Source organism: Elephantulus edwardii, unplaced genomic scaffold (assembly GCF_000299155.1).
Source record: "Elephantulus edwardii isolate Elephantulus edwardi_28Jun2011 unplaced genomic scaffold, EleEdw1.0 scaffold00034, whole genome shotgun sequence".
Classification (NCBI taxonomy): domain Eukaryota; kingdom Metazoa; phylum Chordata; class Mammalia; order Macroscelidea; family Macroscelididae; genus Elephantulus; species Elephantulus edwardii.
In genome coordinates, this window is record NW_006399784.1 from 20,808,560 (window position 1) to 20,832,054 (window position 23,495).

The 23,495-nt window shown below is 46.4% G+C and overlaps 1 protein-coding gene across 1 annotated transcript in view; it reads left to right on the plus strand.

Annotated features, from left to right (window-relative positions):
* Positions 1 to 20,871, plus strand: part of PET112 (PET112 homolog (yeast)) — a 138,550-nt gene extending 117,679 nt beyond the window's left edge. The window contains exons 10-13 of the mRNA XM_006884502.1: positions 1,832 to 1,965; positions 9,321 to 9,399; positions 19,143 to 19,277; positions 20,743 to 20,871. Coding sequence (XP_006884564.1) covers positions 1,832 to 1,965; positions 9,321 to 9,399; positions 19,143 to 19,277; positions 20,743 to 20,871 — 477 coding nt within the window. The remainder of the gene's footprint in view (positions 1 to 1,831; positions 1,966 to 9,320; positions 9,400 to 19,142; positions 19,278 to 20,742) is intronic.
* The last annotated feature ends 2,624 nt before the right edge of the window (positions 20,872 to 23,495 follow it).

Here is a 23,495-nt window from a genome sequence, read left to right on the forward strand (position 1 = left end):
CCAGTCCATCTCATCTCTCCAATGCCTAATATGTCAATATTTATGCGTTCCATTTCTTTCTTAACAATTTCTAATTTTCCTACATTCATGGCTCTCACATTCCATGTTCCAATCACTAAGGTCTGCTTACATCTGTTCCTCCTCCTTTGTATTTCCATACTTGATAGTTCTACCTAGGTTGCCCTTTCTGTTAGTCTGCATGTGTTCTGTTGTGCATAGGGTTTTCAGAGGCCTGCCATTTCAGAAGTGGGTGGCTAATCCTTCTTCCTAGTCTGTCTTAATCTGAATGTTCAGATTTAGAGGAGTATCTGACAGACAAGCAATTTGTCTGGTGAACTATCAGGTGAACATAGCAGGCGTATTCCAAGGCAAGTTTGGCTCAGTTAGAATGTCAGCAGGTAGAGAAAGTCTGCCGCTTAAAAATGTGCTCTCTCTCTGTTTGGAAATCGCAGCCTTCCCTTGGACACATGAGCGGAACTGGCAGCTCTGGTGACCTAATTGCTAGGGAGTTGCACTGCTGACCCAAAGGTGGCACCTCTCTGGTGGTTCAGACCCACCACTGACCTTGTAGGAGAAAGATGGGTGGTTTCCTCCCATGCAGTGTACAGCCTCTGAAAAGCCACTGGAGGGTCAGCTATGAGTCACTTCTGACTCCATGGTGGTGAGGTGAAGTGCGTTGTACTGAAAATGTCGAGAGCAGGCTTAACTAGCTGAGCTCTGCCAAGTTGATTTGAATGGACAGTGAGGTCCTAGTCAGTAATGTTGTCAAGTTCCTCAAGGGCTACTCTTACATATAACACTTATCATTCTGATATTTAAAAGTACACTGGTGAGTTAGTGGTAAGAAGTTGACTTACCAACACAAAGATAATGTGCTTTGAATCTACCAGCCACTTCCTGGGAGAAAGATTAGCATTTAGTTCCCTTGAAGTTTACTGCCTCTGAAACCCCGCTAGGGGGCGGGGAGGTCACCTGTGTGTCAGTTCCGACTTGATAGTACACAACAACAACAGTATATGTGGTATGGTAAAGATGAGAGGACATGTGTGATTTACACCAAACACATGGTGTTGGCAGAGCTTTATTCTGTCCTCTGGTGTTCACCAAGCAGCTCATACAGCAGGACTGCTGTTGGTTCTGGCTGTAGAGTTGACCTGAAGAGCACAGCCCCATCCACGGATCTTCCTCTCCAGAGGGAGAGCAACAGCCAAGTCTGCAGCGAGCAAGTCTCCTTGTGGAAACAACTTAGTGAAGCTTGTTCACAGAGGTCTTTTCAGCCAGTTTAGCTTAGCTCAGGAAGTGAAGGAAGGCTGCTCTTTCCGCTGGCTCCATGGCCTCCAGGGTCACCTGCAGCCCTCTTCTTCCCATATTGAAAATAGACAGCATCACTGTGCCTACCTCGGGATGGCATGACAATAAATACAGTTACCACCCACTTGAGGTTTTTCTGAGGCCAAGTGTCCTGTTTGTTCTTCCTTGATGTGCGGATTTCCTCATTTGAATCTCCAACCATGAGGACTTCCAGCAGGAGACAAGCCTGGGAAAAAAGGGAGAGGGCATTAGACTGAATACTTTATGGACCCAATTTGGAGCTCAGGGATAAAGGTTACAAGCTGTCACTGAGTGTGGAGTTCACAGCCCTCGCGCACGCAGTCACCGCGCTCTGGAAAGTGTCTTTCTCCTTTGAGAAAATGCTCCGTAAGCGCATGGTGACAGAAGTCAGGAAAGTAGTACCTTTCAGTTTACTGGAATTTGCTCAGACTTACTTTCAAAATGACCTTTCCTATTTTTTTGGATGGTTTCTTTAATTTAAAAATTTTCCCCCCCTCAGAATGAAGTTGGACTACTGGAGTTCTTCCAAAGTGTGATAAAAGAAACTAGGGCAGAGCCAAAATTGGTGACGAGTTGGGTCCTCAACACTTTGCTGGGCTATTTAAAGCAACACAGCTTGGCTGTCAGTGAGAGGTGAGTGAGGGCTGGGGATTTCATTTTTCCTTTATGATAAACTCTGTGTCCAGAGGCAGCCAAAATAGGGCAGAACCAATTTTTTTTTCTCCCTGCATCTCCCCAACGGTATCCTAGCAAGGAGACAGACATCCCCTGGGAATTTCAGATTAAAAAAATTGCCCTCCATCCCATTTGAAAATAGTTATTCACCCCTCTTGACTATACATTCTCTGTCCTTTATGCTGTGCTGGGTTTGGGAGCTTGGAGATAACTGAGAGGAGATTGCCACCTTTTCTGGGACACAGATTGGTGAGAAAACCAGCTGCCCCTCAGCGTGACCACATTATGCTGGAGATGTTACAGGGATTGTGGGTGATCATGAAGGGATCTGAGCTGAAGCTGAGGAAACTGAACAAGGTCTCCTTCAAAGGGCAATGTGGAAGTTCAAGAACAGGCAGATGCTGCCAGCTCAGAGACAAGCAGGTCTGGTAAACTTCGAAACCACGTGGTAGTGAGGAGAAGTGGCACGAAAACTGGACAGGTGAAAAGGGTCCTGGGAGAGCTTTGTAGGCTTTTGCCTACACCAGTTCTTAAACATCATACACGGTAGACTCACTCCTGTTTGCTCTGAGGAATGGAATGGAAGGACAGCCTAGACACAAGGGCACCAGTGGGGACTTGCAGAAGTGATGAAAGGTGGCTCTCACTGCTTCTTCAGCCTGGACCAGGGTTAAAGAGAAGAAGACCAAGCGGTGGGCTGGTATCTCACATGGACAAGCTTCCTGCTTGTGCAGTGGCGTCTAGTAGAATTCTTGTGTGAGCAATATTCTTGGGTCTAGTGGGAGACAGAAGGAATATACAGACAACAGGGCTCAATAGGATTTCTTGCTTGAGCCGTCTTCTCAGATCTACTAGTAGGAACAGAAAGATATGTTCCATCTGTAGAAAGGAGTGGAGGATGATCTTCCGCTTTGGACATGCTGAGCGTGGGCTGCCTGTGAAAACAGTACCCCCAGGGGGTGATAACCAGCGGGCAGCCAGATGTGTGGATCCGCGGTTCCCTGAAGCTCTCTGGGAGGCATGAATTTGAAAGTTCTCATGTACTCATGGTTTGGTACATGTTTATCCTGTCTCAACCCTGTACAAATCTCTCTAGTAAGTTCTGAAAAAGAAAAAAAAAACCCAAAACAGACATAGACCCACCTCTCAAAGAGCTGACAGTTTGGAAGTGGAAGCAGAAGCAGTGAGGGATGTGCTGAGAAGGGGAATAGAGATAGCTGATATGTGAGTGAAGAACGATAGAATTAGAGTCGAAGGGGTACAAGTTCTCCAGGCCTCGGGAATGACTGTGTAACCCTGAGTTCTGAGTTCTGAGTTCAAAGCCGTGGTCCAGTATGAGTGGGAGCTACAGCTCAGGGCATAGAGGTGGCTGTGATGTCCTTGAGGTAGATGAGGAAGGAAGGATGCAGCCTCCTCTGGTTGTGTAGCTGCTGAAGCTAAGATCCATGTCTTTTGACTTCAGATCAGTCTCTGAAATTCAAGATGAGGTAACAACCACTAACAGAGGTCAGATTAATGAACTTGCCTGTCAGGTGAACGTGGAACCCCTGGAATTTGCCTGAAGAACTCGTATGCACCCAAAGGGTACCCTGATCTGTACAGAGGTCTACTGATTGTTCCTAATTCAGGTGAAGAGGAAGACAAACATGCTGTTTGCATAATTGATAGAGATTGAACACAGAGCAAAAAAAGGCGTAAAAACCAAGCAGTGACAGGTCCATACTTCTACGTCGTTCAGAGACTTTAAGCCAGACTCGATGTCCCAGTCTCAGCTGAGAACAAACTGCAATTAGTGGTGGCCTAGTGGCAAGAAACTGAACTGCAATCCCAGAGGAACACGGTTCGAATCCACCAGATGCTCTGCCGGAGAAGGAGGCGCAATATCCTCCTGTACCAGTCAGATCTGATTTGACGGTACACGTACACAAAATTTAAAAAAAAAAAAAACAAAAAAAAACCCCTGCAATTAGTGAGCAGCCTCAGCCATGCAAGCTGAAGTTCCCAGGGCTGACACAGAAGTAGCAGTAGGTTCAGGACGACACCCAGTGAGAAACACGCCAGAGATCAAATTAGCAAGGGCTGGCTCTGCGAATTAGCATTCACGGTTAAGGGCTTCTTACGAGACTGGTGTTTAAAGGTTCTGATCAGAAAAGTTCTCATTGAACTTTTTCATTGTTTTGTGTGTATTGCTCAGCAGGGTTTAGTTATTGCTTTATTTTAATTAATGACTCATTTTAATTACTAAGAATGAACAGGTTGGTTTAGTAAAGAAAGTAGAAAGTGCACATTCTCAGACCAAGTGTTTGTGGTGAAATGGCAGAGGTACGGCCATCGAGCTGAGGGCTCCAGAATCTCAGATCTCTTGGGGAGAGCAGTTCCCGGAACCCCAGGGAACCAGTGAAGGGTTTTGAGCAGAAAAGGAATGTGATGGTGACGGGAAGGTGACTCGGACAGTATGACATGGAGGGCAGTATCTGGGAACAGCAGTGTCAGGGAAAGAGTGGCTGTCCTTCATCTTCTGATGGAAGGATTGCTAGGATTTCATTGTGAATTGGATGCATGTGAAGTCGTAGGTGGCCAGGGAGCTCTAGTGACACAGTCTGCAGCAAGTTAGTGCTGCGATCCAAAGGCTGCTCGCCTGTGGCAGCAGTTTGAATCCAGGAGCAGCACCTCGGCTCCCAGGGAGGAAGATGGATATCTTCAGCCTTGGACACCAATGGAGAGTCAACTAGGACTCAGAATCAGTGCCCCAGCAAGTGAATGAGTGAGAAGGGAACAGAGAAAAAAAGACAGGGATTTGAAAGCTTAGTGGCATCACCTGTTGAGAAGCAGCTGTGGGGAGATGACAGTCTAGAACAGCGATCGGTGTACTGTGGAGTGTGTGTTCTTGTACAGCTTTAAACCCATACTGAAGAACAGGTACAGAGGTCTGTGCTCAGAACACCTAAACTACCTCCCCTCTGGCTCTTTACAGAGCAGGTATGGCATGTCACTCGTTGGTTCCGAGTGTCTGAGAGAATGGCACCTCTGCGGAGGTATTTGATGAGCAGCAGGGACTAGAACTGGAAGAAGACAAGGGGCAGCCTTGATTAAAGGTGCTTCTACCTTCACCAGCCTGAGATAAGAGCGAGAAACCAAGGGAAGGATCCCTGGGGGCCGTTTTCCACAGCAGGCCTCATGAAGAAGAGGGCAGTCGGGAAGAACACCTCGTCTGGGGACTCAAAGAGAAGTGATTTTCACCAGGGTCTTCAGAAATCAAGGTGAAGAAAGATGAGGTATAATAACATGTGAGAAGAGGTTATTGTTAAGAAAATTACTTCTACTCAGATGGGGTAACAGTCACATGATAGGTGCTTACAGAAAGCAGACTTTTTTTAAAGCATGGTACTTAGGACTGACTACTGGTGACCCCATGTGGGTCAGACCATGCTCCACACAGGGTTTTCAGTGGCTGACACTTTGGTAGACCTCCAGGCCATTGTTCCTTTTCGTTACTGTTTACTCCACCCAGTGGCACAGGGCAGAGAGGGGCCGTTTTGATGCCAGATCTCTGCTGGTGAGAAATGAGGTAGCAAAATGGGCCGAGAAAAGCGACTTAAGTGCAAGGTCACTTGAAGGCCTTTTCCATGTAGAGAAGACCCTCCAGGCATTCTGGGAAGGTGGGAGACTAAAGCTACAGAGAAGAAACAAGCATTGGAGTTGGATCCATAGGCATGGAAAGCAGTGGGATTAAGACAATGGGTGGAGGGGTTGGTTTGATGGAAGAGCAGGAGACGGGGCAATGCGGAAAATTCTAGGCCTTTCCTCAGCAGATGTCCTTATGAAGTGGGATGTGTGTTAAAAAGGAGAGTGGGAGAGACCAGCGGTTACTTGGGAAGAAGGGTGCTGGGAAGGGGACACCCACAGAAGGACTGCTAGGTAGCAAGGGCAGCGTGGATGTCCAAGGCCCAGAGTCAGCTTTGTTGTTGTTGTTGTTGTTGTTGTTAGGTGCCGTCAGGTAGATTCAAAGAGACCCTATGAACAACAGATCTGAGTCCTGTGCCATCCTCATCATCTTGGATACACTTGAGTTCGTTGCTGTAGTAACGGGGTCAATCCATCTCACTGGGGTTTTCTTCTCTTTCACTGACCCTCCACCTTCCCAACCATGATATCCCTATCCAAGGAGTAGCCTCTCGTAGCATCATGTACAAAGTATGAATGACAAAGCTTCACTGCCCTTATTCCAAGGAGCACTCTAGCTTCGCCTTTTCCAAAACACATCTGTCAGTCTTTTAGCAGTCCATGGAATATTCAGTACACTTCTCCAAGACCACAACTCAAAGACAGCAATTCTTCTGTCATCCTTATTCATTGTCCAGCTCTCAGATGCTTAGCAAATAATTGAAAAGACCATGATCTAAATCAGGTGCACCTTAGTCTTCAACCTGACATCATTGCTCTTCAGTATTTTGGAGAGGTCCCTGACAACAGCTTTGCCCAAAGCTCTTGTACTCCTGACTGCTGATTCCAAGGATGTTGATAGTGGATCCAAATAAGATTAAATAATTAATAGTTTAATCCTCCTTCATCTGTCATGATATTGCCTGTTGCCCCAATGGTGAGAAACTTGGTTCTTAATATTATTGTTGTTGTTGTTATTGTGTATTGTCAAGTCAGAACCAACTCTTTTGGCCTAGTGGTAAGGTCCTTTGTTTCTTGATGTTACCATGTACCAAGGAGGCAGAGCCGACCCATAACTGACCCTCCAATGGGTTTTCAGAGACCATAAATAGCATGGGAAAGAGATTGGCCATCCTTCTCCTGCAGAGCAGCTGGTGGATTAAAACCAAGTGCCTTTGGGATTGCAGCACAGTTTCTTACCACTAAGCCACTACGTTGAGATGTAAATCAATATTGAAAGCTGTAGTCTTTAATCATCGGCAACAAATGTTTCAGGTCCTACTCACTTTCAGCAAGCAAGGTTGTATCCCTGCATAATGCAGGTTGCTGATGAGTCTTCCTCTTGTCCCAAGGCCACATTCTTAATAGAGTCTAACTTCATGAATGATTTGCTCAGCACATGTATTGAATAGGAAGGAGAAAGGATACAACCTTGATACACACCCTTCCTGATTTTAAACCAGATAGTGTTCTCTTGTTCCTTTCGGACAACAGCTTCTTGGTCCAGCAGTTTATGTTCTAATTCTCAGCAGCAGACAGGTAATTTGGGGCTATTTGACAGGTACAGGGGCAGGGTATCTGGAAGTATCAGGGTGTCTATACCCAGAATCCCAGCTGGAGACAGAGCTGTGATTCTGCAAGAACTCCAAGGGACTGGATGAATTCAGAAGGCTTCAAAGGCCTGCTTTGTCCCTCCTTTCCAGGCAGGCTGCAAGGGAGGGAGGGGAAGTGAGCATTCAGAGCTCAAAGTGCTCTGTCAGCTGCTTCTAGCACAGACCCATCCACTGTCCAGAACCCGCTGTCATCTGACAGCAGCAAACTAGTAACCTGGTCATGCTGCAGATCTGACGCTTTATTCATTGACCTGATGAAGGGGGTCTCTCAGGTCACTGACAGGCTCTGGTCTTTGTGATCCCTCTCACTGGAGTGTAACCCTGGCATATTTGGAATTAGTGCCTGTCAGGTATTAATTATTATCACATTATAATTAATACCATGTGCATACTCCTGTTGATGAGAGGAATTTAGGACCGCAGACATTATTGTCCTTGTGTGTATCAGGCATCATAGGAACAAAGAGGTGATTGGAAATCCCAAGGGTCACAGGAGACATTTTATGGTACACGTTGATGACTTAATGAGCTGACCCATATATATGGGTATCTTCAAGGTACTGTGTTTTCAGTTACTTTGATTCCCTTTCTGTCCTCCCAAGCCCCCGAGTCCTCTGTGTGGTTGCCTCACGGGGGGTGAGGACTCAGACTTTGCCTCCTCAGTGTTCACTGCACTAGCTGTCCTCCAAGGTCATTGACATTGTGTTTTCCAGCATCATAGGCCGGTCACGCACCTTGCTCTTTTAGGGGGAAAAAAAACCAGCAAAACAAAACTGACCTCTTATTACTTGAAGGTAAGGGTAGAAGGCAAGAACAAAGATATTAGTTTATCCTAGCTCTCTGCTCCTGTTCCCGTTGAGATTTAATCAGGGTGGTTCACAGATGTTCAAAATACCAATTTAATAACTCCAGACACCCTCCAAACTTAATTTCCGTTTGGAATTACCTTTTATCCATACTTCGGGATAAACAAACACTTTAAGCATGATGGGCTGCCTCGGTGTGTCAGCTGTTTTGAATGAACAACTCTAATGAGGTTTTGCCTGAACCAGAGTACAGTAAGTCAGTCCTGGTTCACTTGGACTCTTTCAATTTGGAGTGCATGGAAATTGGCACAGGGGCGAAGGTGCTTATTACTGGAGGGCTTGCTGAGAATTTAGTACTGAGTGATGGGCACCGAGGCTGACATGGCATCGAGCACTTCCGAAGCCTGCCGTTGCCCAGACACACTAGTGGGCTATTTCTAAGTTATCCCATCTATTTAAAACCAGGCCCGAATGGCCTTGGAGAGACAGGGTTTTATTTGCCTACTTTCTGTATGTATTTAGAAATAAGCAAACTATACATTTTAAGACTCTTGGCTTTTCCCTGCCCCACGCACGAATGTGAGAATTTGGTTGCCCTTTGGTTGCTCTTGGCAAATGTCTTCAATGTTGATGTTATGAGTTGTGGGCCTTCTGTGTCCAGGAATCCAGTATGTGCCCAAGGACAGGAAGGGAGCATGCAGAGAGGCCTTGTGGCAGACAGAGATGTGCTTATTCCTTATCCCCGAAAGAAAAGAAAAAATCACAGGCAGTAAAAATGTCTGCTCAAAAAAGCACTCAGAAAAGTCACTTTATTAGCTACTTTGGAGTAATTTTAAAGCTGATCTTTCATTTGAAAATAATCACTCAGTTTTGCTGTTGTGTTTTGGAGATTTTTGGGTCTGTTTTCTCGTCATAGTTCATGGATTTTGCAGCCACCTCCTTTTTTTGACTAATTAAACCGAGCAGTTGTCTGTTGTTACAACTTGTGCCAAACAGCTGTTGTTGTTGGGTGGCAAAATAAAGAATAACAACACTAGTTGCAAAAATGTGTCACACCCTAAAAATACAAAATAAATAAATAAGAGAAAATGGAGCCCACTTGGCCTATGATTTTGACTCCTAGTTGTGAATATTTAAACCTACAAAATGGTATGTTCTGGTGCTGAATAACCATAAATGGCTGTCTGACTGTTCATCATAAATGTATTTTCTGTCATTTTGGGGCCACCAGTCCTGTCACCCCCTCTGCCCTGGCGGAGCTTCTCACCCTGCTGGACAGCAAAGTGATCACGTCAGATGCAGCTAAGCAGGTACGTCCCAGCTCCTCGACATACATCTTCATGCTAAACTAAGTGAATTTCATAATGTATTAAATGCTTGTGATATTTTTATGCTGAAGGGTAGAAATATTTCATTTAGCCAGGGTATAAATCCGGTATGTGTGACTTAGGTAATTCGCTACCTGGGATAAAAAGAATGAACGTATAGCTTTGCCGTTAATGTTTCCCCTAAATGTCTGTGTAGAAGACTGGGTCGTGCAGGCTGTGGGGCTCCAGGCGCGTGTGACTTCTGTGCCCGCAAGGCTGAGGGCGGCCTCACCGCCGCTTGCCCGGCCTCCCCCTGCTCCGTCTGTGTCCCTGGCAGCCTCCCAGCCGGCAAAGGGGCTCAGGGGCTTGTTTGTCTTTGTCACATGGTTGCCTTCTGAAAGTCACTCCTCCAGCAGGGAAGGTGGTGACTCCAGTCAGACTGCCGCTCATGGCGCGGGGTCCAATTTTACACACGTGCCCACTGTGTTGGCATCATCACAGGTGGCCTCCCCTCTCCTGTCCACCTCTCCCTGACAACCTGAGGCAGCAGAGATTCCTGGGATTCGGAAAACCCTTACAAACAGGGACCCGGAAAGCTAAAGAACACGAAGGCAACTGCCTCGTCTCAGCTTCAGATGCCACAGCTGTTAGTGCCTCACCCAGAAACGTAATGTTGTTCTAACGGTGCCTTTTGCATTTAATATTTATATGTACTGACAGTGGTGGCAGGTTACAAAGTGGGACTGTGGCAAAGAAGCTGCCTTCTGACTAATTATGAGGCACCACGGAGCGTACACCAGGCTCTAGGCTGTGAAATGGAGACACGAACTCATAAAGGCTCTGTTTGCTCACCGCCGAGTGATGCTGTCAACTCTGGGGGCCTCTGCACATTTAGGAAAGCGTTTTGGCTGCCTGAACAACAGAGAAATACAAATGCTTATGACAGTGCTCAGCAGTAGAAAAAAGATTAGATAGCCCGAGGGCAGGAAAACTGTTTGTGTACACACACACACACACACACACACACACACACACGAGAGCAGGTGAGTTGTAGCATTTGAAATGAAAGAGGAAAAAGCCTTTCTCTTTCCAGCCTTCCTACTCCACTAAGTAAAACAAAACAGAAAAATACCTCATTTAAGAAACAGGACCAAGAGGAACCAAAGGAAATGAGTAAGACAGTTCTAATGGAAAGGAACAGAAGCAATGGCAGCTGGATCAGATAGAAAGTCACTTTGGGCTCTATCGCCTTCCATTGTTCGCAGGCCAAGGGGTGAATCCTGCTTCAGTGACACCGCGCAACTACCCTAAAAGCCCAGCACGTATGTACGTGTTCTGCTTAGAAGAGTCTCTTATCATTATTGCCTCAGGGCTTTATTGGGGTTTTCCTACTTTTTTGTTGTCTGATTTTTAGGAAAATACTAGGTTTTTGGAGGAAAAATAATATATACTTATTATAAAGAATTTAAATGCTACATAAGAATAAAAAGGGTCAGTGAAAGGAAGGCCCTCAGTGAGATGGGTTGCTACAGAGTCTGCCGCAGTGGGCTCAGCTGTTGGAATGATAAGGACAGAGCGGGATAGGATTCAGTTCATAGGGTCTCTAGGAGTTGCCGTGACTAAAAGTCATTTAACCAACAATGACAACTGTATGAGGCCGTGATTTTGAGTGTGTTCACAGGTTTGGCTGTCATTGCCGCAGTGTAATCCCAGGCACCACTTCTCATCATTCCATAGGAAAAACCTTGCACCCAGCGGCGGTCACTCCCCATCTCAGCCCTTCACAACCACTCATCTAAGCTTGTTCTCTCTGGACTTGCCTATTCTGGACATTTAGTAGAAATGGCATCATACAATATGTTGCATTTTGTGTCTTGACTCCTTGCATTTCACACACTTGTTTTCAAGGCTCATCTGTGTTGTTGCATGTATCAGAACATCATTGCTTTTTATTTACCAAATAACATTCCATTTCTGGAATGTATATATAACATTCGATGTGTCCATCTGTTGATGGATATTTGGATTTTTTCCACTTAGCTATTGTGACTAGTACTGTTACGAACACTCATGTACAAGTTTTTGTTGGAGCATTTTTTCCCCTTTTTCTTAGGGTCTGTACCTGAGAGTGGAGTTGCTAGGTGAATATGGTAACCGTTTCCCTTTGAGGAGCTGTCAAACTGTTTCCCAAAGCAGCTGTACCCTTTTGCAGTCCCAACAGAAATGGGAGGGCTCTGATTTCTCATCTTTCTCTCCAATACTTGTTCCTGTCTGTGTTTTTAAATTCTAATCATCCTAGTAGCGTGAACAGAGCCTTTGAAAGGTGCAAATGGCTTGAAAATGCTCCTTTCTAACAAAATGATTTTAGGTTCAAGTACACTGGGAGGAACTTCAGAAGATACCTTTTGAAGTCAAGTCAGTTCTGACTCATAAATACCCTCCATTGCGTTTCTGAGGCTGTAAATCTGTAGGGGAGAGGACAGCCCATCCTTTTCCCTCAAAGTAGCTGGTAGACTTGAATTGTCAGACTTTTGGTTAACAGCCCGACAGGTAATTCACTATGCCACCAAGTGCAAGTGGTTGAAATACTCAGTGCTAACCCAAAAGTTGTAGGTTCAAATCTACCAGGAGGCACCTTGGTGCCGTCTCTGTTTCTGAAAAATTCAGTCATTGAAAATCTAATGGAGCACTGTTTTACTTACATATGTGGAGTCACCAAGAGTCAAAATCAGCTTGAAAATTACTGGAGTTTAGTGGAGGTGAATTCAAGTATCTCATTGTGGTTTTAATTAGCATTTCCTAATGGCATACCTTTTTAACCTCTATGCAGAACAGATTATCCAAGAGGCTGGGCTCTATGAGGAGAAGTATGGCATCAGGATTGGTGGAAGATCTTATTAACAATCTGCGTTACGCAGATGACACAACCCTGATTGCTGAAACTGAGGAGGACCTGAAATGCTTGCTGCAGAGGGTCAAGGACAGCAGCCTTCAGTATGGATTGAAGCTCAATGTCAAGAAGACAAAAAGATTCTCACCACTGGACCAATTGGCAGCATCAGGATGGATGGTGAAGAGATTGAGATTGTTCACAGCTTTAGTCTGCTTGGCTTCACGGTCAACACTCTCGGCACCAGTAGCCAGGAAATGAAAAAATGTATTGTGATGGGAAAGTCTGCTGTTAGGGACCTCTCCAGGATACTGAAAAGCAATGGTGTCTCTCTGGAGACTTAAGGTGCATCTGATACAGGCCATGGTCTTTGCAATCACTTGTTATACATCGGAGAGTTGAACAGTGACTAGGAAGGATAGAAGGAGAATTGATGCCTTTGAGCTGTGGTGCTGGAGAAGAGTATTGAATGTACCATGGACTGCTAAGAAAACAAACAGATTCATCCTGGACAGGGTTAAACCAGGCTACTCCTTGGAGGCAAGTATTCTGGGGCTTTGTCTGACATACGTTGGACATGTTATAAGGAGGGACAGGTTCTTGGAGAGGGACATCATGCTTGGGAGGGTGGAGGGATGGCCCAAGAGGAGAAGACCCTCTATGAGGTGGATTGATTCAGTGACTGGGGTAATCGGGATGGGTGCGTCAGAAGCAGTGCGATTGGCACAGGATAGAGCAGGGTTTAGGGCTGTTGTACATAGGGTCGCTATGAGTCACAGTCTTGAAAGCACATAACAACAACAACAAGGCCATGGCTTGAATGAGAATGGACCTTAGTGTTTAAACTGACATCATTGCTCTTTTACTACTCTGAAGAGGTCCCTGACAACAGACTTTCTCAGTGTGTCTTTTGATTTCTTGACTGATAAGGGTGGTGATTTTGGATCCAAGCAAGAAGAAATCATTTGACAACTTCAGTGTTTTCTCCATCTATCATGCTATATTGCCTGTTGGCCCAGAGGTAATAAGGACTTTGTTTTCTTGATATTGAGATGTAATCTGTATGGAAGGCTGCAGTCCTTATCTTCTGCAGCAAACGTTTCATGTCTCCTCCTTCTCAGCAAGCAAGCTTGTATCATCTGTATAACACAAGCTGTTAATGAGTCTTCCTGTGATCCTGCTGCCACATTCCTTTCATAAAGGCCAGCTTCTTGAATGATTTCCTTGGTATACAGATTGAATCCGCATGGAGAAAGTACACAGTCCTGACGCACACCTTTCTTGATTTTAAACTATGCCTTGTTTCCTTGCTCTCTTCGGACAACAGCATCTTGGTTTAAGTATGTTTTGCATGAACACACTTAAGTGTTCTGGGATTCCCATTCCTCCCGATGTTAGCCATAATTTGTTGGAGAATAATACCAAAAATCCAATGGACTGCCAAAAGAACGAACAAGTATGTCTTGGAGAAATTTCAGCCAAGCTGCTCCTTAGAGACAGGGCTAGTGAAATTCTCTCTCACAGTTCTGGGCGTGCTGTTAGGAGGGACATGCCAGTCCTTGGAAAAGGACCTCATGCTTGGAAAGGTGGAAGGTCAGCAAAAGAGAAGAGGACCCACCTTAACTGATGGATTTGACACAGTGTCTGGAACAGTGGGCTTACGTATATCAGATGATGAGGACAGCACTGGATAGAGTAAGGTTCAGATCCATGTTCATAGTTGACTCAATAGCTCCTAACAACCAAACTAAGGATGGTGAGCACCTTTTCATAACTTGTTTCATAAAGCACTTTTAAAAAAACTGGTGTCAACTTAATTTTCCTGCCTTTTTGACAGAAGTGCCCTCCCTTTGTAAACTTTTGAGTCAAGGGGACTCTGGCACCTGGCTGATTCTTTTGGTAGTCTCAGTTACCTGATGACATAATGCTCTTCCCTTTTGAGAGCTCCTGTCCCAGAACCGCCACAGGTGGGCATTCTTAACAAAGTTCACGTGCTCACCATTTAGGAGGGTCACACTGAGGATCCATCGTACAGGCTCTGGGGAAGGGCTTTCTCTCTGTCCGTTTTGAAGGAAAAGCTGTGTCTCTCAACTTCCTTCCTTGGTGATTGCACTTTTATCTTTACCCAATTTGTGCTTGGCTGATTCTGTGCCCACTCTGTGCTTTTTATATTTCAAAAATGTTGGTCTCAAGAAACACCCTACATTGATATGTCCTAATTAGCATAACAGAGAAAATTCTATTCCCAGATGAGATGCCTGGTATGCTGCTGCTGTTGTCGGGTGTCTTGACAGGGACCCTGTGAACAACAGATCCGAACCCTGTTCTGTCCTGTGCCATCTTAAACATTTCTGACGCATTTGAACCCATTTTACTGTGTCAATCCATCTTAGCTGCAGCCTTCCTCTCTTTTGCTATCCTACAACCTTTCAAACAGTGATTACCCTAATTTAGTCAATGATAACCGAGCAGTATCGTCTCCTAGCAACATGTCCCAAGTATGAGAGACAAAGCTTTGTTATCCTTGCGTCCATGGAGCATTCTGGCTGTACCCGATCCAAGACATATCTGTTTGTTCTTGAAGTTGTCAAGTGATTTTTATCTTACTTACATTCACAGTCAACAATCCTGGTACCAGCAGTCAGTCCAAATGATCAGGAAACGTAATACATTGAGCAAGTCAATGGTCAGAGATCACTCCAAAATAATGAAAACAATGTAGTCAGTTTGAGGACTGTGGTGCACCTGATTTAAGCCACGGATTTTTCAATCACTTGCTGTGCAGCTGAAAGCTGGACAGTGAGTAAGGACAACTGAAGAATGATCCTTGGAGCTGTGGTGTTGGAGAAGAGCACCACATATTCCATGCACTGAAATGTTTAGGGATTGGGATTTACCACACAAACTTTACAGCGATACTCCTTATTCCATGGTTGGTGATTTGATGATGGAGGTGAAGAAAGATGACTGAGTAACTGGCTCCTGGGCTTGACACATATGCAGAAGGAATTGTCCTGTCCTGAGAATATTCTTAACGCCATAGAATCCCTCTTCTATGTTCTAACTTGTTAATCTCAGTTGGCCTTTCCCTATATGACTGCTCCTTATTTTTCCTCATACATCCCCCTGCACCTCCCTCAAAAGGCTTCAGCTCTGCTTGAGATTCAGACAGTACTCATCAGCATCTTTTGGAGCCTGGGAGTAACAAAGATTATGTATCATAGTGAGCACCTTCTCAGTATCTGTGGAAAAGTGTCCTAGGTTCCTCTCACAAGTTCCAGTTCTCTCCCATGAAATAGCACATAGGTTGCTATGAGTCGTGCTCGACTCAAAGGCAATCAACAACAACAGTCCCTATCTTCTGCCCTCCGCAAGCACAGGGCCGGCTTGAACATTCCAGATCCCTACACTCTAGTCACAGCTCACCTGCATGAGACCCCTGGGTGGTTTCCAGCCTGCTGACCCTTGTCAGAGCCCAGAACAGACCACTGACTCTAAGATCCGTCGAGCCTGTGTGGAACTGAGCTTCTTTATCCGTCTCTCTTTTTTTTTAACACATACTGAGGATCTGTAGAGGAGGAAGTCTTGTTTTTTTGGTGTTGGGTTTTTTTTAAAAAAGAAAAAAATTTATTATTTTGTGTGTGTGTGTGTGTGTGTGTGTGTGTGTGTGTGTGTGTGCGCGCGCCATCAAATCAGATCTGACTGGTACAGGAGATTGTCCCTCCTTCTCCAGCAGAGGATCTGGTGGATTCGTACCGCCACCTGTGGGATTGCAGTGCAGCTTCCTGTCACTAGGCCATCAGAGCTCCCTAGGAAGTCTTGTTTTAACATGTGTGTCCCTTAACCAGTTTTCTCCTGCTTTAGAGAGAAATCACCTAAAACCTTTTCATGTAGAAAATGTTACCTATCACAACAGTAAACTGTGTTACAAATGATTTCATGCCTTTTCTTGCTTCCAGCACTTTAGTTCTTTGCACTTTTGACTGTGCCCTGTCTCTCGGGGGGTGGGATGACATTGGGACCTTTGAGAACACTGACCTTTTCACAATATGTGTTTTAAACAAGGCCTCCACCTCCTCCCGCTGTCACGGCTCCCTCCACTGACTTGTTTGAACAGGTCCTTCCTCTACACTTTGACCTTCAGAGCTCTATGACAGGCAGAGGGGACAGGTTGGGGACCATGTGCTTGCCTGTGTCTTTCCTACAACGTGCTTTAAAGACAGCTTTAGGTGCACAGACAGTTGGGTTGGCAGTCCACAGGCGGGTATGTGTTCCATCCCATGGGCTACTTAATCCATGTCAGTGCTGGCTCGCTGGTGTGTGTGAGAGAGAGAGAGAGGGTGGGGAGGGAGGTGTGTGAGAGAGAGAGGGGATGGGGTGTGTATGTGTAAGAGAAAGAGGGCAGGGGTATGTGAGGGGGGCAGGGGTATGTGAGAGAGGGGGCAAGTGTGTATGTGTGTGTGAGAGGGCAGGTGTGTGTGAGAGAAGGTGGGTGTGTATGAGAGAGAAAGAGGGAGGGTGTGTGTGAGAGGGCAGGTGTGTATGTGTGTATGTGAGAGAGGGTGTGTGTGAGAGGCGGCAGGTGTTTGAGTGTGAGAGAGGGCAGGTGTGGGGGGCAGGTGTGTGAAAGAGAGAGGTGTGTGAGTGTGAGAGAGCGAACTTGGAGTCGGTGTGAGAGAGGGCGGGGGTATGGGGGTGGGGGTGTGTGTGAGCGAAGAGAGTGGGTGCGTGGGGTTCCCAGCTTGCATCTCCCTGTACTTTCAGTGGCCACTTACGCAAGCTGAGCACCAGCTCCACACTAGAAGCCTCACACCCTCTGGGTGTCAGGTGGGCAGCAGCAGGGCCTGGGAGCAGTGCTCCTGGTTGGAAAAACCACACGTGGATAGCACTCCCCGGCGTGGTGATTAAGCGCAGATGGAAGCTGAGGGCTTATGATGCACATGGGGCGTATTTGAGCATCGAGAGGCCGGGAACACTCGTGCCTCCTGACTTGTACTCTGAGGGTCCGAGGGGTCCCTTTGTGGCGTCCTCCCTGGCTTCAGCCAGGAATAAGCAGCATCTGGCACCTGGAGAGGATGCACCAAACAGGCACAGCTGGGCCTGAGCTCTAGTGGCCAGTGCACTAGTCTACATACAATCTGAGAAATTAATAAACTATTATAATCCGACTGTAGAATCAAAACCACACCAGCCACCCTGCTGCTGGGTCCTCCGATACTGCTGTAATCTCTCTGTTCTCACTCCTCCATAACCCCCACCTGTTTTCTTGGGCCACAGCTAGCTGCTCTGCATGTCAGCCCTGCTTGCCGCTGCTCACTGCATCCCACTGTTCTGGTTACGGCAGCCCAGGCAGAGCCAGCCAGCATCTGAGCATTTGAGTCCCTGCTCTTCAGGAGCCCTGGCAAAGGCCAACATCAGGTCCCCTATTCAGTGTCTGCTTGTGCCTGCATGCGCTGCAGCTGTAGAGGCCTAGAGAAATGGTCCTCAGGTGCTGGTGTGCCCTGAAGACTGCCAGGGACCAAGCTGGGTGGCAGTGGCCTGAGGATGCCCCCCTGTTGGAGCTCACACACGGGACCCATCAAGGACATGCTCACAGTGCATGTTCTGAGGAAAGTTAGTGTTTACGCTGTAGCCATGATACACAGGCCTGGTTTGATTCCGACGGGGGCATAGAAACTTTGGACCTGCCGAGGCTCAGGACCTCTCCATTTGCTTTGTTATGTCGCACGTGACTGTTGGTCCTGCAGCAGTGGCCCTGGTGGCTGCTTCTCTGCCCAGGATGGTGGTAAAGGCTGATGGCTGCAGACCCCGGAAAAGAGGTGGAGAAGGACCACAGGGGATGCCCCCAATTCCAGTTTATACTAGAACAACAGAAGTGAAGAAAACCACCATCCTAGGAATTGCCTGCCTTAAAATGGTTTTATTTTCCCAAGTTTGATCCAGTTTGAGGATTTATTGTTGTTATCATCCTTTCTAAAGTAGAAAGCACACACCCCATTAATTGTTAATTAGCTTAGTCAGATTCAGGTCCATCTCTACCTGTCGGGGATACATGTGGTATACCAAGCTCCCTGGGGAGTGCCATTTGTGTTTTTAATTCTCTCTCATTTTGCATCTTCATTATGGGGTGACTTCTCTGCCCCCCAGAAATCATGTTTCCCTTCAGGCAGAGATTTTAGAACTCTAAAATCTAAGTGTGGTAGTTCCCTCCTACAGCCAGAGTGACCCCATCTCTCACCAAAATGTCACCTTGATTAATTAATTCAGTGGACACGAGACAGATCCATCTCTGGTCTCTGACTGGTGTCTTCAAGCCCCTGTGAGTAATCGTCCTCTCCACGCCTCCCTCCGCCCCTTCTGTGTGGAGGGCGAGCAAGTGAGCATTCCTCCAGCAGCCTGCCCAGCAAGGGTGGGGCCGCCCCACTGGGAGCATGGAGGGTCTGCCAGGCATGGGGTGGGGGGGTTCCTGCTGGGCACGTGGCACCTGCCAGACACGAGGGAGGGGGATCCTGGCACATGGAGGATCTGCTGGGCCCAGTGGGACCTACCAAGCATGGGGGTTGTGCCACCTGGGCACAGGGGATCCTGCCAGGCACAGAGGGCACCAGCCTGTCCTGCCTGCAATGGAATAAGGCCTCTCACGCACGATGTTCTGGGTGAAGCCCAAAGGAAATATGGCTTTGATAGCAGACCATCTAGACACTTTGTTCCCAGCCCCCAGCAAGGATGCCCCAGCGAAGTGGGGCCCCACTGCCCAGAGAAGCACTAACTGCATCCTCGCCTTCTTGCTTAGGGTCTCCCTGTCACCCGCAGTGGGGAGGGCGCTGACCCCTTGTTTCTCTTTCCCTCGTTGCAGGTGTTTGAGGAGCTGTGGCAGAGTGGTGGGAAGACAGCAGCACAGATTGTCTCTGAGAAGAAGCTGGAGCTGATGCAGGATCAGGAGGCGCTTGCGCAGCTCTGCCTGGATGTCATGGAGGCGCATCCTCAAGTGGTGACTATCCTGTGAGGGTGCAGTAGCCCCTCTCTGACCAGCACAGGGCCAGCAGCTGGCCGAGCCTGAGTGTACAGCCTCAAACCTTCCCACTGTCCTGCTCGGCCAGCCCGGAGCTCTTGCTGCTGGCCTAGCATCATTACTGACTACTGACTACCTAGAGAGAGAGAGAGAGAGAGAGAGCTGCTGGCCTAGCATCATTACTGACTACCGAGAGAGAGAGAGAGAGAGACAGAGAGAGAGAGAGAGTGTGTGTGTGTGTGTGTGTTGAGAAATATTTTAAGATAAGTTCAAAGGAGGTGAAATTAGGCAAAATACCACTTTTTTTTATGCAAGGAAATTCCATGCTGGAGTGGATTCAAGCTCAGTCTGTCCACATCCTCATCTCCCACATCCACCATCTCCCAGGGCACAGTGCAGACTAGTGCAGTTTCCTCAGGCCTCTCCGTGACAGCCCAGCGGCAGGCCTGGCTGCAGAGGAAAGACAGGGAAACCCTTTGGCTTTGTGCCTTCAAGAGGTAGGAAGAAAGGCAGCAAAGAAAATTATTTGTAAATTAGGGAGAAATTCCTTGACAGCAGCATGGCTGAAAACCAAGTCATTTTGTGTCTGAGCAGAGCACAGAATAGGAAAGCTAAAATGAGGAGTATCCCTCTCTCCTTAAATCTAATCATTTTGTCTAGAGTTCTTTTTCAGTAGGGAAGAAATTGCTAGCATCGCTTTCAGAATAATACCCACCCACCCATCAGCTTGCTGGGACACTAACAGCCCGGTGAAGAGCTCTCGATAAGGAAAATGAGCTTGCACCGGGTCTCGGCAATCTCCATCTCCTGCCTCATCTGTAGTGACTGATAAGGACACACGTTTAGTCTCGGGCTCGTTCTGCGGCCCCCGATGCTGATACGCACAGACATAACTGCTGATTGAAGCGTGCTGTGCTGGAGCAGGAGGGGGGTGGGGAATAGGCACGCGTGCTCTGTGGGTTTTTCTTTAAGAATTCAGCGTTGTCATCGTCCCCCCTCCCCAACCCCGGCTGCCCACAGTCCTGTGGAAGAATTTCCATCTGTTAGACTTGTGTTCTTATAAATGGCTGTGTGTCCTCGGGGAAGGTGGGCACCAGCACTGAACTGGAGCAGCGTCTTCCCTCAGCTCAGACTCGATCTCCCATCCAGAGAGGGAATCCCGGTCGAGGGCTGGAGAGTCACTGGTGCCCAGGACGACAGTGCCCTGGTTCCTTGTGCCGGCTTCTCTAGCTGTCGCATTCATCAGGATGTTCATTTTCACCAGAAGGCAGAGCAGCCTAAATCTCCTTTGGCTGGAGGCTGGAAACCTCAGACTTCAGTCCCCTTCCCTTATATCAAGTACTAACAGAAAAGAAACCATTTTCCATAAAATTAACTTATATTTCAGAATATGCATGTATGAATCTGCTGATTTCCTACTCTTACACAATTTCTGTCTTTAAAGGTAATGGTCGTGAAGAATGGAAACCCCAGAGCTATAAACAAACTCATCGGGCTGGTCCGAAAAGCAACTCAGAGCCGAGCTGATCCAACTGTGATAAAGAAGATCCTGGAAGAGAAGCTGTGTTCCTGAGCTGTTCTGGGTCTCTGCCGAGTGGGCGTGAAAGCCGGAGTGGCCAGCACTGGACAGTGGAGCCTGTAAGAGCCAAGATCGGCCTGCTCCTCGTTGCTGGGTCCCTGATGAGGCACAGAGCTGGCTGCCCATCCTGGACCTCGCGTGGCCTGTGCCCCTGGGACGCTGCCTTCACGAGAGACTGGCCCTGTTTGCTTCAACTGACAGAATGATGCAGTGACAGCAGCAGAGGCTAAGAAATAGCAAATTCCGCTATTCATTAATTCTGAACTAAAACGTACCTTTTCAAATACTGTTGTCATTTGTATGAAGAATTGTTGCTCAGTAATTAAGTCAACAAATATTTTTGGGTGGTTATTCTAGGTCCTGGAACTGGCAATGATTCAGAGAGATGGTAATTTAGATGCAGTATTTTTAGAACTAAAAATAGGCTACTGAAGGTGAAAACACAAAATGAATTGGCCCACGGTAAACACCGGTTTGTTCAGAGAGGGCTCCTAAGGGTGGAGGTGAAGGATAGGTGGAGGAGGAGTTAGTCACCCAGCTACCGACCGGTTTAACTCCCTGAGGAACCCAGAAGGCATAGGTCTGAGAATGATTAACAACAACATCAACAACAACAAAAAAACACAAACCACAATAGAATATTTCAAATAAATTTAATGAATAAAATATATACGGAAATATCATAAAAAAATTAACTTACACTTCAAAGATTTGTGCAGTTGGCAACCCACCCACCCTATCCTAGGTCCAAAAAGGGAGAAAAAGAAAAATCCTGTAATGGTAAATTGATTTTATTTTGTCCAGAAAAAGTAGGTATAACCTAGTATATCAAAATCTTGACCTCTAGCCAGAGCCACAGTGGACATGCAGGCCCAGTGTCAGCAGATGCTGGTGTGCGCCTGTCCTCAGGACAGTAATACTAATTTTTGTTGCCCTGACGTGCCCCTCTGTTCACCATGCCGCCTCCTCTGACTCACAGCTCTTCTAGACCAGCTGCAAAAGCTGTTTTCAAAGTGCATGCCACATGAAACGTGGTACAAACAAGAAAGGAGAGCCTTTGAAGACCTTGGTTTCAATCTGCCTTCCCTAGCTCACCAAGGAGAACAGTGAAAACATTTTTGTCTTAAATACTCCAGCAGCAGCAACCCCTCCAACGTAAAATTTAGCAACCAATGGTTTCAGGCAGTTTCTCAGGGCTTTTGAGTGGAGGGACATGTCCCTCTGACTGAGCCAAAAAAGTAGGAAAGGAAGGAAATTGGTGACTTATTTTTTTGGACATGTAAAGAAAAGTAACCTTTGAAAAGAAATTCTTTTCATTAACTGAAAATTATTAGAGAATATGCCCCATTGCCCTAGAAGATATGTGTTCCACATGCTTTTGCAACAGTGGGAGGTATAGGACTAAAAGCAAAAAATTGCCCTTACTAACCCTCTGTGAGAGAGAAAGTTGTTCTGGTGTCTTATTCAAACTAGTCTAAATCTTAAATGGGTTGAGGACTGAGATTGGAATCTGATAGGATCTTGATAATAAGACAGGTGAGTTTTGTTAACAAATGGCGCTTGCACCAAAAGTTTTGACTTCTCGGCCAATTAGATCTTTGAGAAAGCCATTTATACACTATTTTAATTGCCTGCTTAAACAGGGTGCAGCCATAAAAAGTTTACCAAAACTATTATTTCCGTTTACAAAAACTACATAATCTGTATTCGAAATGGTCATTTCCCTGAGAAAAGTTCCATTGTTAAAGACAATCTTTAAAATACTAATTCTTGCCCAGTTTTAACAATTGTGCCTTATCTTGATTTCCAAGTTCTGAAATCTTGAAAACCAGACTTTGTGACTGACAGAACTGCCACTAGGGGGGAGAAGAAGAAGAAAACCACCACTGAAAACAAAACATGACTCAGCTCTCTTACCTGGAGTCTGACTTGGTATTAGAAAGATGTTTATAAAGCATTCTCAGAAAGTCACAAAGTACGGCTCTACTGGGAAGTGGGCCTTAAAACAAAATTTTAAATTTGTTCTTTCAAGAGTGAGAATTTACTCAGGTCCTGTGTTTGCTATTCAGGGGACATCTCATTAAAGTGGATGAGTTGCTGCCACAGGTAAAGCCAATGCCACGTCTCACTGGAATCCTCACACCTGTAGAGAACACCAGGCTCTCAAGGGGAAGTGAATGTGCTGGAAAATGGGATCCCCTGGCTCACTGATCAATTCCACCCCTGCGGGCCCAAACTTTTGGTTCCGTTGCTTGAAAAGGAGGTGGGCTTCAGGGTGTCTTGGCTGGAAAGGCAGCACGGCCAGGCACGGTAGTCAGGAAATGCTCCTTTAATTTACAGAAATAATGAAAAGCCTCTATATGGCCTCTTTTTGGTAAGAGGACCTGGTGTTTCCCACAACTAGGCTTTTAAATTCTGGGCCATTTGGATCTTGGAAAGAGCTAACTTGTCTCTACTGATGTACCCACATCAAAGAGGAATTCTGTTCTTCTCAAGGTCTTGAGTGTCTCAGGAATGGGAACTAATCATTCTATACCAGCCTTTTAGCTGAAGCCTTCCCTTTACCACCTTCTTTTGTGGTTATTAGAAATCTAGAAGGATGCGATTTTTTTCCAAGT